General features: G+C 35.8%; 1 protein-coding gene across 1 annotated transcript; it reads right to left on the reverse strand.

Moving 5' to 3' along the window:
* Positions 1 to 5,122: 5,122 nt before the first annotated feature.
* LOC121408992 (28S ribosomal protein S23, mitochondrial-like) lies at positions 5,123 to 13,550 on the reverse strand. Its single transcript, XM_041600755.1, has 5 exons — positions 13,447 to 13,550; positions 10,090 to 10,251; positions 8,574 to 8,654; positions 6,054 to 6,198; positions 5,123 to 5,522 (listed from the first exon to the last, which is right to left on the reverse strand). Exons 1-5 carry the CDS (start codon positions 13,491 to 13,493, stop codon positions 5,433 to 5,435), a joined length of 525 nt encoding a protein of 174 aa, XP_041456689.1. The 5' UTR covers positions 13,494 to 13,550; the 3' UTR covers positions 5,123 to 5,432.
* Between the last annotated feature and the right edge of the window lie 2,122 nt (positions 13,551 to 15,672).

Genomic DNA, 15,672 nt, shown 5'->3' on the forward strand with positions numbered 1-15,672 from the left:
TTAATGACACAGTTACTTGAATGGTAACAGGGCTCAAAAGCCAGTTGAATTAAGAGTAACTTCAGTGGTGCATTTACTATAATCGCAAGCTTTATTAAGCAAGCCTAAGAGTTTCCTGACTACAAGATTCTGGTAGATTTAAACAAGCTAAATTAAATAATGTGAAGTCTGTTCCTCACCGCTCAGTCATATGGTAGCATCTCCACTTTGTAACGTTGCTTTGCAATGATAGATCAGCAGTCTCAGGAAACCACACTTTTCTGCAGCTAGGGCAGTGTGACATGAAATTTAAAATTCTGATCCAGGGGGTCATTTCATTAAGTTGTTCATAAGTTACGCATGACTGGTGATATTTTTTCGGTGCCACTCACTTTGAATCACATCAGCAAAAGTGAATTCTGATCTGTATAAAATAATACTTTTTGTAATAACAAGCATCTGAATAAGAAATTGATAAATTGTAAATATTTTAATATGGTTATTAGTCCGGGTTATAATTGAGCAAGGTGCCACACGAAAAAGGAGAAATTTTCATATAGTGCTTCTAGACCAGTTTTTTATGCTGAATATGAATATATGAGGTAACCAGGCTGTATCCTGAAAATTAACCCGTGAGGGCGCTTTTTTCAAAATGGCCGCCAAATTTTCAGAACATTTGAATTTTCGTACATAGATTTTGACATAAACATTCAATTGCCACAAAATTAGTGTCATATGAAAGACGAATAAATTTCCTACAATTTGGTACCATTTATAGGGGATAAGTAGGTCATATGGCTGAGATTTTAAGTAGAAAAGTGCATTTTTTTTCATTTTTCCCCAAAAATTGAAAATTTTGCAAATACATGATTGTACATAATTCTAAGAAAAATGAATCAATGACCTTGAAAAGTTCCAGAAAACTTTATTGATATACTATTATTATGTGGATGAAATTTCAACTCTGTACCATTCTTCTTAGCAAATTTATAAGGTATCAAACTTGAATACTTCAATTTCAGAAATGTCACTTTTTGTATGCATTTCCATAGACTAATATGTATAACATGTATAATATGTATAATGTATACTGTAGTTAAAATTAAATCAAATTATCTCCGCTCGTTAATCACTTGGATAGTTATGAGTAGGCTTTTCTCTATCAGCTACATAAAACAAAATGTTGGCACACCAAGGCCTAACACTCTCATAGGGTGGGGAAGTTGAAGCCCCCCCCCCCTTTGGCTATATTATGTTGTTGTATATTGCCTATTTATTGGAAAATCACCATTTTTTGAAGCACCCATTGAGGCAAAAACAGGCATTTCTACTACAGTACAGCCACTTTGTTTGCTTTGAAACCACTTTGAGAGGAAAAAGTAGGCTTTAATTGTTCTACCAGCTACATCCAAAGAAGTGGCACACTGAAGCATACCCCTCTTAGGGGGGGGGGGCTTTTGCTTAATAGTGCATATTTATTTGAAAATTCATAATTTTGGACCCAACATTGAGGCCAAAGAGCGTTTGTGCTTTGTTGCACACCCAATTTTATTGATTTGAAATCACTTAGGATAGAGTAGACTACGTTCTTCCAGCTTCATATAAATAAGCACTGGCACATCGAACCCTAGCCCTCTCAGGGGCTGTCTAAGTAACCCCCCCCCCCTCTATATCATGTATATTGCTGATTTATTGGATATTTCACCATTTTGGATCACTCATTGAGGCAAAAGCGCATTCCTACTATATAGTACAGCCAATTTTATTTTCTTGCAATGACTTGGAGAAGAAAGAGTAGGCTTTGCTCTATTAGCTCCATATAAAGAAGTGTTGGCAAATCGAAGCCTATCTCCTTCAGGTGGCTTTTGAAGTTACCCAACTAATTTTCATTATTTGACTATTTGTTGAAAAGTCACCATTTAAAGCCCCCATTGAAGCAAAAAGGTGTCTTTGATATATAGTTCTGCCACTTTTATTACCTTGAAACCACTTAGAGAGAAAAGAATAGGCTTTGCTCTATCAGCTACATAATTTTGTGCTGGCAAATAAAAGCCGGACCCTTCTGGGGGCTGTCGAAATCAGCCCCCTCACGCCTTTGCGTCATTGCCTGTTTATTGGAAATTCACCATTTTTGAGCCCCCATTGAGGTAAAAAGGCATCTCTGATAAATAGTACTGCCACTTTTATTGCCTTGAAACCAATTAAGGAACAAAGAACATGCTTTGCTCCATAAAGAAATGCTGGCACATTCAAGCTTACCCATCTGGGCGGCTGTCAAATCACCCAACCTCTCTTGCATTATTGCCTAATTATTTGAAAATTCAAAATTTTTGAGCCCCATTGAGGCGATATGCACTTCTGCTGTATAAAACACACAATTTCTCTTTCTTGAAACCACTTGGAGAGGAAAGAATAGGTTCCCCTCTTTCAGCTATATAGAACAAATTGCTGCCATATCGAAGCCTGACTCAATTCAGGGGACTATAATTATGTTACCCCACCTTTTTTACGATTTTTGCCAATTCATTGTAAAAATCGCCATTTTGGAACCCCCGTTAAGGAAAAAACGTGTTTCTAGTATATAGTAGAGCTACTTCTTTACATGTAGCTGTTAGAGGAAAGCCTACTCTTTCCTCTCCATATAGTTTCAAGGCGGTACTAGTGGCAGAGCTATTTATCAGAACCGCCTTTTTGCCTCAATGGGGGCTCCAAAATGGTGAATTTTTCAATAAATAAGCAATAATAAAAAAAAGGGGTGGGATGATTTCAACAGCCCTCTGATGGGGATAGGCTTTAATTTGCGAGCATGTCTTTATATTTAGCTGTTAAAGCAAAGCCTATTCTTTTTCTCTCCAAGTGTTTTAAAGGGTAAAAAACGGCAGAAAAATAATCAGAAATGACTTTCTGCCTCAATGAGGGCTCCAAGGTTGTGATTTTTTCAATAAATAGGCAATAATGCAAAAGGGATGGGTGATTTCGACAGCCTCCTGGAGGGGGTAGGCTTTTATTTGCCTGCACTTCTCTATATGTGGCTGATAAAGCAAAAACCTATTATTTCGTCCCTAAGTGGTTTCAAGGCATTAAAAGTGGCAGAACTATATATCGGGAACGCCTTTTTGCCTAAATGGGGGCTCCAAATGGTGAATTTCAAGAGGGGGGGTAGGGGTAATTTCAACACTCCCCTGAAGGAAGTAGGCTTTATTTGCCTGCACCTCTTTATATGTGGCTGATAAAGCAAAAACCTCTTCTTTCCTCCCTAAGTGGTTTCAAGGCAGTAAAAGTGGTAGAACTTTATATCGGGAACGCCTTTTGCCTACATGGGGGCTCCAAAATGGGGGCTCCAAAATGGTGAATTTCATGGGAGGGGATGGGGGTAATTTCGACAGTCCCCTGAAGGAAGTAGGCTTTTATTTGCCTGCACCTCTTTATATGTGGCTGATAAAGCAAAAACCTCTTCTTTCATCCCTAAGTGGTTTCAATGCAGTAAAAGTGGCAGGGCTATATATCAGAAACGCCTTTTTGCCTAAATGGGGGCTTTAAAATGGTGAATTCTTCAATAAATATGCTATAATGCAAAATGGATGGGTTAATTTCAACAGCTTCCTGGAGGGGGTAGGCTTTTCTTTGTAAGCACTTGTCTATTGTATCTGATAGAGCAAAGCCTACTCTATCCTCTCCAAGTCATTGCAAGAAAACGAAATTGGCTGTATAGTAGAAACGCACTTTTGCCTCAATGGGCGATTCAAAATGGTGTAATTTCCAATAAATAGGTATTATACATGATAATAGAGGGGGGGGGGTTTGACTTATCAGCCCGTGTGAGGGATAGGTTTCGATGTGCCAGCGCTTCCTAATAATATGTAGCTGATAGAGCAAAGCCTACGCTTTTCTCTCTAAGTAATTACAAGAAAATAAAATTGGCTGTATGATATAGAAACGCCCCTTAATATGCCTCAATGGGTGATCCAAAATGTTGAAATTTTCAATAAATAGGCAATATACATGATATAGAGGAGGGGTGACATTAGACAGCCCCTTATAGGGCTAGGGTTCGATGTGCTAGCGCTTATTTATGTAGCAGGTAGAACACACTACTCTCTCAAAGCAATAAAATACTATAATGCACAAATGCTTTTTTCCTCAATGTTGGGTCCAAAATGGTGAATTTCCAAATAAATTGGCAATAAGCAAAAGGGGGAGGGGTGATCCTCCCCCCCCTCTCCCCCCGAGAGGGGTTGGCTTCGATGTACGTGTCACTACTTTCGATGTAGCTACAAAGCTTAATACTCTTTTCCTCTCCAAGTGGTTTCAAAGTAATTAAAGTGGCTGTACTGTATAGCAAAAATGCTTTTTGCCTCAATGGGTGCTTCATAGGCAATATACAACAACATAATATAGCCAAAGGGGGGGGGGCTTCAACTTCCCCACCCCATGAGAGTGTTAGGCCTTGATGTGCCAACATTTTGTTTTATGTAACTGATATAGAAAAGCCTACTCTTAACTATCCAAGTGACTAACGAGCGGAGATAATTGGATTTAATGTTTAACTATATACATTATACATATTATACATGTTATACGTATTAGTCTATGGAAATGCATACAAAAAGCGACATTTCTGAAATTGAAGTATTCAAGTTTGATACCTTATAAATTTGCTAAGAAGAATGATACAGAGTTGAAATTTCATCTACATAATAATAGTATATCAATAAAGTTTTCTGGAACATTTCAAGGTCATTGATTCATTTTTCTTAGAATTATGTAAAATCATGTATTTGCAAAATTTTCAATTTTTGGGAAAAAATGACAAAAAATGCACTTTTCTACTTAAAATCTCAGCCATATGACCTACTTATCCCCTATAAATGGTACCAAATTGTAGGAAATTTATTCGTCTTTCATATGACACTAATTTTGTGGCAATTGAATGTTTATGTCAAAATCTATGTACGAAAATTCAAATGTTCTGAAAATTTGGCGGCCATTTTGAAAAAAGCGCCCTCACGGGTTAATTTTCAGGATACAGCCTGGTTACCTCATATATTCATATTCAGCATAAAAAACTGGTCTAGAAGCACTATATGAAAATTTCTCCTTTTTCGTGTGGCACCTTGCTCAATTATAACCCGGACTATATAGGAATTTCACTCCCATCGAAAACATTGGGTATCTTATTCAATGCGAGAACCGTTCATCATTCATGCATTAAATATGTGAAAAGTAATGGGTAACTTATGAATAGCTTTAGAAACACCATCCAGGTATCTCACAACTTAATATGGATCCATAGCATGAAAGGATTTAGTTAAGGACAGAGGGAATTCCATAAAGTATCCCAAAGCAACGACTCTTGACTTGTATCACTGAGAATCCAAAATAGCTGGCACTTTAAAAGAGTTCCTCCATTTACAAGAGTATAAAAGTCCATTTTTTTTCTCTTCATATTCGTATCATCTGGATTGTGGGCCTTCTTTTGTTAAGGCATCTTGTAGAAGTTTTGCTAGGCCACTAATCTCTGGTTTCCGTTCTTGTGATGAAGTCTGCAAAGTCACAGAAGAAAATAAATAGGTGGAAAATATCAATTACCAGTTATGCTAATGACTCTTCAAAATAATTTGCAAAATCAAGAGGAATGTCTGCCTATATGGCACAAGAAAGTATCCTAAATATTGCACTGTTTTGAGCCAAAGTCACCATAGAGTAAATTTAAATATTTACAAAACATGCAAGTACAGGAGCTACTCAACAAAACTTTACAGTGCTAGCATACCATGATTCTTGGGAATTATTGGACCATTTTGTGGACACCAAATTTTTAGCAATAGAAATTATCAAAAAGGGTGGTTTGGTTTGCAACAACCACAAAAATAATTCTTGAGTAATAGGATGTGTAAGAGTCAAAAGTTACCAATATTGTTCAACATTTATTTTACCCCCCCCCAAAAAAAAAAAAAATGAATTGATATGTCAAAACCTTCAAACAGGCTCTAAATAATCTTAATTTATTTATAAAAAATGGAAAATTAAACTAGTTTTGGGCAATGGTTAGCAGTTGCTTGTATATGACTTACCTCTTTCCTCGTTTGCTTTCTTGGCATCCCTCGTCTTTGTAATCTGATTCCTTCAGCTGCTAAGGCTTGCTCTGTTGCAATCATGAGATCTTCATCACTTAAACCTTCATTCTTAGTCTCCAAATCTTGGTAAGTCTGAATGAACCTACAGATGTCAAGACAATTTGGAGGATTAAATCAAAATGGATTCACAACTACAATATGAAATCAAACAAGTTAGTGTCAAAAGCTTGTTTCTGTAATAATTTCAGACAAAAACCAATAATTAACTGAACTTATCTCAGTCAATATGACTCATATTAACTGAGATAAGTTCATATTAACTGAGATGAGACACAAACTTACAAATCTACTCAAATCACACATACAAAAATAAACAAGTGGAATGCCTCTGGCCGTCTCACCTGCATCACGCGGTTCAATATAGCAGCAGTGCTGACTTTGAATACTACTCTAACTCGCACAAGATGTTCAGTGATACATGGTTACTCTTATATCCACTTTTTATGAACGAGACCAATAAACTTACAGAGATATGATGGTTATTCAACAAAAACCCCAACATGGCCAAAGTTCATTGACCTTACATGACCTTTGACCTTGATCATGTGACCTGAAACTCGCACAGGATGTTCTGTGATACTTGATTACTCTTATGTACAAGTTTCATGAATCAGATCCATAAACTTTCAAAGTTTTGATGGTAATTCAACAGATACACCCAATTCGGCCAAAGTTCATTGACCTTTGACCTTGGTCATGTGACCTGAAACGTGCACAGGATGTTCAGTGATATTTGATTACTCATATGTCCAAGTTTAATGAACTAGACTAATAAACTTTCAAAGTTATGATGGTAATTCAACAGATACCCCCGATTCGGCCAAAGTTCATTGACCCTAAATGACCTTTGACCTTACTCATGAGACCTGAAACTTGCACAAAATATTCAGTGATGCTTGATTACTATTATGTCCAAGTTTCATGAATCAGATCCATAAACTTTCAAAGTTATGATGGGAATTCAACAGATATCCCCAATTCGGCCAAAGTTCATTGACCCTAAATGACCTTTGACCTTGGTCATGTGATGTGAAACTCATGCAGGATGTTCAGTGATACTTGATTAACCTTATGTCCAAGTTTCATGAACTAGGTCCATATATTTTCTAAGTTATGATGACATTTCAAAAACTTAACCTCAGGTTAAAGGGGAATCCAACCCAAATAAAAACTTGTTTTTATAAGGAAAAGAAAAATCAGACAAGTTGATAGGTGAAAGTTTGAACAATATTGGACAAGCAAAAAGAAAGATATGAATTTTTAAAAGTTGTAAATATTGGTAATCACTATACCCATGGAGATTTCAAATTGGCCGCATATGGGATGTCATAGTGATGTAAGGCAAGGACTACTCTTCCATGTACTCCAATACATATTATGGCTAAAATGTCATTTTTCCCAAAAGTTTTATTTCAAATTATATTTTTCTTTCATGAGGACATAAAACAATATACTACATGGGTTATATTTAGATTACTGCCCCAGGGGAATGGGTACTTAGGAGAAAACCACAAATCCCTGATAATAAAGTACATGGCCTATGGGAAAGTTGTCCTTGCCCCTTGTCATAATTTACTTACCCAGTTGCCAATTTGAAATCTACATAGTATTAGTGATCTCAATTTTAAAGCAGCCATAACTTTCTTATTGCTTGTCCAATTTCTTTCAAACTTTCACCATTCTGTTTAATTTATTTTTCTCCTTCCCAACACAACTTTTATGGCCAAGGCTGGATTCCCCTTTAAGATTTCGATGTTGATTCCTCCAACATGGTCTAAGTTCATTGACCCTAAATGACCTTTGACCTTGGTCATGTGACATGAAACTTTAATAGGATGTTCAGTAATACTTGATTAACCTTATGGCCAAGTTTCATGAACTAGGTCCATATACTTTCGAAGTTATGATGTCATTTCAAAAACTTAACCTCAGGTTAAGATTTGATGTTGACGCCGCCGCCGCCTGCCGTCGGAAAAGCGGCGCCTATAGTCTCACTCTGCTTCGCAGGTGAGACAAAAATGAAATACTGATAAACAGTGCTTGTATAGCGCATATCACACTATGATTATAGCATCTCTATATGCTCCCAACAGACTTTTCTATTATTACACCGGATGAAATGAGTTGAAATGATAGTCTTGTTACTTAGTGCAGGAGTGAGGACTTCTGAAGTTCACGCACGTATATATTGTGCAAACTCAATATATCAACAATGCATCATGACCTTACAGATTGAAAGAGATAAGCACTAACACAGTTAGGCTCACAATATTTTAGGATGATCAACAGCGAAACTTTTTATATGGTATATACCTCCCTAAATGAGTTTTCCATGCACTGAAGTGATACAGACTTTGATGTCAAGACCTTACTGGCTCCAGCCAGTGCTAGGTGAAAGTTTTAAAAGTTTTTATATTGCTTAAACTACCCCTGCCTTTAATGTTTAACTATACTGACCTGCTGCAAATTGAATCCTTGACTGCTGAATGTCTTGTCAAGTCTATGCTTTGCTGGTTTCCATATGTCTGGTAGAATTTTCTGTATAAAAAAAATCCAAATCCATAATATACATTTTATACATGAAATATGATTCAAATGAGCACAACATATTTATATATCTCAAAATCTAAATATGGGGCTAGTCATTGCAATGTAAGATTAATGGACAGGATTGCATGAGAAAAGTTGGTTAATTCAAAATTAGTTAGTATGCATTGTTTGGATTCTGAACATCCAAAATTGACAGCACACTGTCATTCAAACAAAAGTAATTTAATTGACGTAAGTTTTATTTACATTTGATGAGAAATTTCATGTCCCTGACACTCCTTTGTAGTTATAATCAATCGAGTGTCCAAATATGAAGTTCCAATAAAGAAAGGCTGAATATAAATGGTCAAGAACAGGTATTCTGGTTATTGAAGAATCCTTAAAGTGAAATTACAAAAATGATTTACATATCAATATATATAGCATAATTCATATTGAAAAGTGCAGTATATATTACCCATGTTATACCTGTAGCTGGCATTTCCATCAATTATCATATTATATACTCCTGAAGCTGTATTCTCAAGGTTATTTAATATTCATTTTCAGACTAGTTCTGGAGTGATACTAAGCAAACCATTAGCACATACGTAATTCTTATGCATGCTTGTGGCATCAGAATATAACAAGTTCACGACACAGTATATTCCAATTGCACATTGAGCTAAATTGCCAGGTATACATTTGTTGTGCAAGGGTTAGTATACTAACCTCATACCACACAAAAAAGTATCAGTACATACAGTAGAATGAACCCTTGAAACCAGAAGACAGATTAGAAAAGAAAAATTAAAGGAACACATCAATTAAAGTTTAAGAAAATATGAACAAACAATAAGATAGTTATGACCATTTGAATACTGAGATTACTGATGTTATGGAATACTCCTATTTGCAATGTAACCAAAATCTGTCACATTTGAAACAACTGTCCCATTAGTTTGGTACATAATGAATAAACTTAAATTATCACTTTTATCAAGCCTATTACCAAGGGATCATATGTTCTTTTCATATAGATAGGACATGTAATAACATTAAATGAAGTATTAAAGAAAGTATATTATGGACATAGAGTTTGTACTTTGTACCTCCTTTACAGTGAACAAAAATAGATATTTTGTGCAATATTTTTAATGTTAAAAAGGAAGAATTGTTCATGTGTGACATCACAATTCTTGGTCACATTACTAATGAGAGGATAGCAGTAGTGATCAACATTTAACTGCTCATAACTTTCTTAATGTTTGTCTAATCAAACATTTATTGATCTTATTTATGCTTTGATTTTTCTACTTTGATACAATTTCTTCCAAGGATTCATTCTCCTTTGATGTTTTTCTATAGAGATCATGTTCCATTCATATGTTTTTCATTTCTGACTTGCTTACTCTTTGACTTTCAAAGTTATTGAAATACTTACGCCCTTTGTTTGTCTTCTGGATAAATAAGTTCCTTCAGAGGTTCTGGAGAGATTGGCTGTTTGAAAGTTGGCTCATCTCTAGGGGGAAAGGTTGCCATTACATCATACCAAAGTGGTTTGTCCATTTCTTTCATTACACCAGCTCTCATCAAATCTCGAACTCTGAAAGAAAAGTTTGAACAATCAATTCAACATACACATCTACTACTTACAATAAAATCCATGCCAGGTCATACTGCATACCAAATCAGAGTAAATTTATATTGCTTTACTTAGGCCAAGGTTGGGTCATGTCAGCACACTTGAATCCAATCAATGCAATCAGGGTCTGGTAACAGTGTTTATTATCAAGTAAGAATCAGTAGCACAATGCTGATAAATCTATCTGAGAATAAAACCCTTTTTATTCTATTTCCTTACAGCTATCTCACGATATTGAAATTCAAATTCTATCAATGGAATTGAATTCTGGAAATTGGATTAGTGTCATACTTTCTTTTTTCATTTTCTTGTCCTAGCTCATTGACTTCTCTTGTAAACCATGTTCACGGTTTAATGCACGTTTATTTGCCACAGTGGATGCAAGCCATGCAAGTAAATTATGAACCAACTTGTACTTTCAAGATTGCATGAAATCACACAGTCTGCAGAAACAATCATGCACAAAATGAAAACCTTACCCATAAGTGACTTCTCACTTTATGCTCGTGGTGTGCAATTAAGCCACACTTCCTTGGGTCACAACTAACCAGTTTACATTTTCAGTTGTGGAAAACCATGGTAATATGTGCATGCCCAAGTTCTTTTCATTTCTGCTTTAACAAAAACGTGAGTTGGACAAAATAAAAAAATGTGGAATGAAATTTCAGCGAGAGTACACAATTTTAAGGGAGAGCTGATTTGCATTTTGCAGAAAGTTCTTACTTAGTGGCATTGCATGCTATTTTTAGTCTAAAAAAAATGTTAGCATATTAACTTCAATTATTGATGATCATTTGACATTGTAAAGTGTGAGCTCCATGAATGTGTACTTTGTTTCATTATAAGGACACTGCCACTGCCGCAGCAGTGCTACTTTTTGGCGCTGTGACTGATGATCATGACCCCTTTACCCTGGCCTGGTCCATGCAACAAATTGAATTCAGTGTAGCTAGCTATATTACCCCAAAATTACAATTACGATAAATATTGGCGAATGGTACATCAAATGAAAGGTCTTTGCAATAGAAATGCCTCCAAAATAAAAAGAAGAAAATTCAACCAACTGTTAAGCAGTTATGGGTTATAAAAGATCAAATTTTTGAAACCCATTCTACCGCATAATGTGATGCCTGAAAATTTTTGCAATAAATATGCAACGTTTTAAAATTGCGCAGCGTCTTTCAAAAAAAACCTTGCGCAACCATCGAGTCTCAATTTATGATGCTAAGGTATGCAGTTTTAAAATCATGCAATGTCAGCCCCTAAATTGCTAAAATACATGCTTTAATTTTTAAAAAGCGAAAAAATACGTCAGGAAACAATTTTGGTATCAGTTGATTTTGAAGAAAAATTGTTAGAAATGCCATGAAGAATAAATACAGCAAAAATTAGCACTTTACAAACTTTAATTAGTGAATTTATAAAATACATGATTTTACAAATTAGATCATATCAAATGAGATATATACATGTAAATATATTCAGTGAAGTTTATCTCTACAATCAGGTCGATAATGTCATTCTTCTACCATCATGTAAATTTTTGTTTCCATATCATGATCTTTGGCAGAAAGGGAAAATTATTGTTTTGTATCTGAGTTTGTTATGCATAATTCATTTACTTTACCATTATGAGTGGGTGTCTATATTATGTGTAGATTAAAGAAAAAAAGTCCACACAACCTGGGAACAATACAATTCATTTATTCTCTTTCAATCATTTCATATTTACAATGATAATCAAATTATATTTTATCACAAATCAATTTGCAAAATATAACAGCAAACAAGGTTTACATATACACAAAGTGAAAGTAAATGTGGTCGTGGCTCCTGAATTGATATTTTAGAAGTTTGTTTTATTCATTTCAAATTTTTTTCTTTATAAATATTTGTTTTCGGGCCGCCAAACTTTAATACCAGGCCACAAAAATATTATATGAAGGTTTTGGTGGCCTAAACGGTTAATGGGCCACCACCAAAAAAAGTTAACGTGAAGCCTTGCATTTAATAGTAAATTATTTTTACTCTCTAGGAGCCTCCTGGCTAGTCGAGGTTAGACTCAACTGTTGCTAAAATTATCGATATGACTTGCGATATCACACAAAGACATGATGCTGACGTACTCCACTGTGTCAAAATTTCCTTCGTGAAATGAAAAGCGTTGATTTGTCGCAAAAATCTCGCATGAATGGTCCTGACCTTGGACGCTCATAGTATGGTTGGAACCACCCCTTTTAATATCAACCACCTAATTTTCTAAGCATCGTATGTGCAAAAATATTTATCAGGATTACCTTGATTTCATCTAATTTGTGCAGAAAATTGAGCAGATCAGATTCCCATGTTTTGAATGACGACTCTGATTCTATTCGCGTATATATCAGCGAACAACGAATGCAATTACATTTGCATCCTTCTTTTGAAACCGACCATCCGCGATACACTATTAAAGTTTACAGCCGATTTTGTCGCATTGGCGAAATATTTTGACTCTTCCAAATTTAATATGCTAAATGATCGTCTCACTACTACTTTCACTGTGAGCTCCGGCACATGATTCGATGATTTACGAATGGATATTTGTTTCCTATCGGATTTGGTATGAACGATCAATTCTAATTACGAACTGCATTGATTTTTTACATTTTTTTGCTCCTTTTTTTTTCTTGTAATATCGATTCTTACTGTTCCTATGTACACTGCGCCTAATATAATAAACTCTCCCGCGCGTATCGTTTGTGAATACGCAATGTCAATGATTTTAATGCGTGCATGGTGGTCGGTTAAACTTTCAAAGTTTCACTTTCAGAATAGGTGGTCGATAGTCGGATATGCATACATGTGGTCTCACTACAGCGTATACGCATCGCTCATCTTGTCATGAAACAGGACCCTGCGCTTTACCGCTTCGCCAGTCTTCAAATCATGGTCACTGCACGTGCCTAAAAATAAATGCAGGACCTTTAATTTTATTTCCCCTAGCCTAGGCTACAGTACCGGTACTACAAACTTAGATCTAAACGCGTGGGACTGGGATTTGGGAAACAGCTCGTTCAGCCAGCTTAGCGCCAGTGTCCTTATTTAATATTCATCGCAAATCTCCACGATAATGGAGCAGAACATAAATCATAACCGAAAATGGAATATACATACCTTGTGAAAATTGTTCCAAGCTTTTCTAAACGACTCAGGCTCGTCATATTTCCCTTTCAAAGTCGTGACATCTCACGCTCAGCCTCAGCTCAGTCCTCGCAACTTCTGACTCGACTGTGCTGTGGTAACTTAACTGTAGTCTGAGCGCACAGACTGCATTTGACATCAAAAGTTATATGTAGGATGCATGGAGACTACAGATTCCATGATCCATAGTCCAATTGCATGGCCTCAAAAATTCTGGATAAACCATGTTAAAGCTATTTTGTGACAGAGTTTGACAATACATGTGCAGTTGAGGCCAGAAGTTTACATACACCCAGCAAATTTAAAGAAAAGTTGTGTATTTTAGTTTTGCCAGAAGTGTATCTCAATCAGATATGATTATTTACGTCTGGGACCGACCTTTAACGTCACCATCCGAAAGACGTGACGGCTCGAACCTCGAACCTCTGCATCAATTTGTAACTTCCCCACAGCTTGGATTACAGGCGCACGCCACAACGCCCAGTTGACTTGCCAATGATAAAATTACTGTATCTTAAAAAATATTTGAAAAATTTGACGAATTTGGTATCGAACAATGCCCCTTTATCACATTACTTTAATTGTCATTAGGTGTCATTTTCCCCCCAAATTCTTCATATTTTATTTAAATTAAAAATAAAAACTTGACAAAAACATTTCATATTTGTGCTCAACACAACATTTCAGATTTTGTTCAGTGGCCGGGTGACATATCATACCAAGGTTTTTTACCTGACTGCTAAGACAGCACAAATGCCTGTGAGCAAGCAACCAGGGGACCAATGGCTTAAGGTCCTCTCCGAGGGACCTTGTAATGAGGATAAATGCCTTACCAAAGGGCACTAGCGCACCACTTCATGATAGAAAATATAATGTAAATCTTTGATTTGACATATTTCTATGAAGCGATGTTTGGAAGTATAATAAAAAAATTCTACCTGAAATCCAACGGCATCCCAATCATGTGAAAGAGCTTGATATGCTCTTTTGGTTCATACCAAATTCTTCATGGTAGTATTTATATTTCTGCAAGTTTTACAATGTTTGGCAAGCGAACAAATTTCACTGAATTCCTTGGGTGTATGTAAACATTTGGCCTTAAAGGACAAGTACACCCCAAGAAAAACTTGATTTGAATGAAAAGAGAAAAATTCAACAAGCATGACAATGAAAATTTCATAAAAATCGGATATAAAATAAGAAAGTTATGACATTTTAAAGTTTTGTTTCATTTCACAAAACAGTTATATGCACATCTCGGTCAGTATGTAAATGAGGGAACTGATGACATCACTCACTATTTCTTTTGTATTTTATTATATGAATAAATATGAAATAATTTGATTTTCTCGTCATTGTCATGTGAAATGAAGTTTCATTCCCCCCTGAACACGTGGAATTTCATTATTTTAACATTTTGTGCTTCAGGCAAGGAGGTCCTAATCATCAAATTTGTAAAAATTGAAATATTGTATAATTCAAACAATAAAAAACAAAAGAAATAGTGAGTGACATCATCGACTCTCTCATTTGGATGTAACTGGCTCGTTCATATAACTATTTTGTTAAAAATTAACGAAACTTTGAAATGTCATAACTTTATTTTACATCCGATTTTGTTGAAATTTTCAGCATTATGCTTGTCTGATTTTTCTCTATTGATTCAAATCAACATTTTTCTGAGGTGGACTTGACCTTTAACTGTATATCCCAAAACATTTATAAAATATCATATTTACCCTTTATTTTTACTTTTTCTTTTTCTATTTCCTTTTTCCCTTTTTTTTTTTTTTGGAATTGTCCCTCATCTGCATGCCAAATTGTTAAAGCAGCAACAGTACATGAGTGAATCTCCAACTTCAGCAGAGATTCCTGCCCCAAGCACATAATCTATCACATGCATAGAATAATTGTTTAAGCTGCTGCATGAGGACAATAAGGTCGATCATACAGATCCAGGGTCGCGGGCCGGAGGGGGGGGGGGTTGCACTGACGAATGACAGTTTTGGTATCTGTGGCCCTTTCCTTGTCTTACCAGGTGTGCCAGCGATTCCCAAGCATAACATTTCCACGGCCCTTTCGTCCGGGCCTTTTCGTCGACCAACCTGTTCTCCCCTGTTCTATAGCCCTCATTTCAGGCTTGACCACCATTTTGTGTTAAAATCCAGTTCCAAACATGCCCAGACACCACACTTTGTA

This window comes from Lytechinus variegatus, chromosome 2 (genome assembly GCF_018143015.1).
Source record: "Lytechinus variegatus isolate NC3 chromosome 2, Lvar_3.0, whole genome shotgun sequence".
NCBI classification, from domain to species: domain Eukaryota; kingdom Metazoa; phylum Echinodermata; class Echinoidea; order Temnopleuroida; family Toxopneustidae; genus Lytechinus; species Lytechinus variegatus.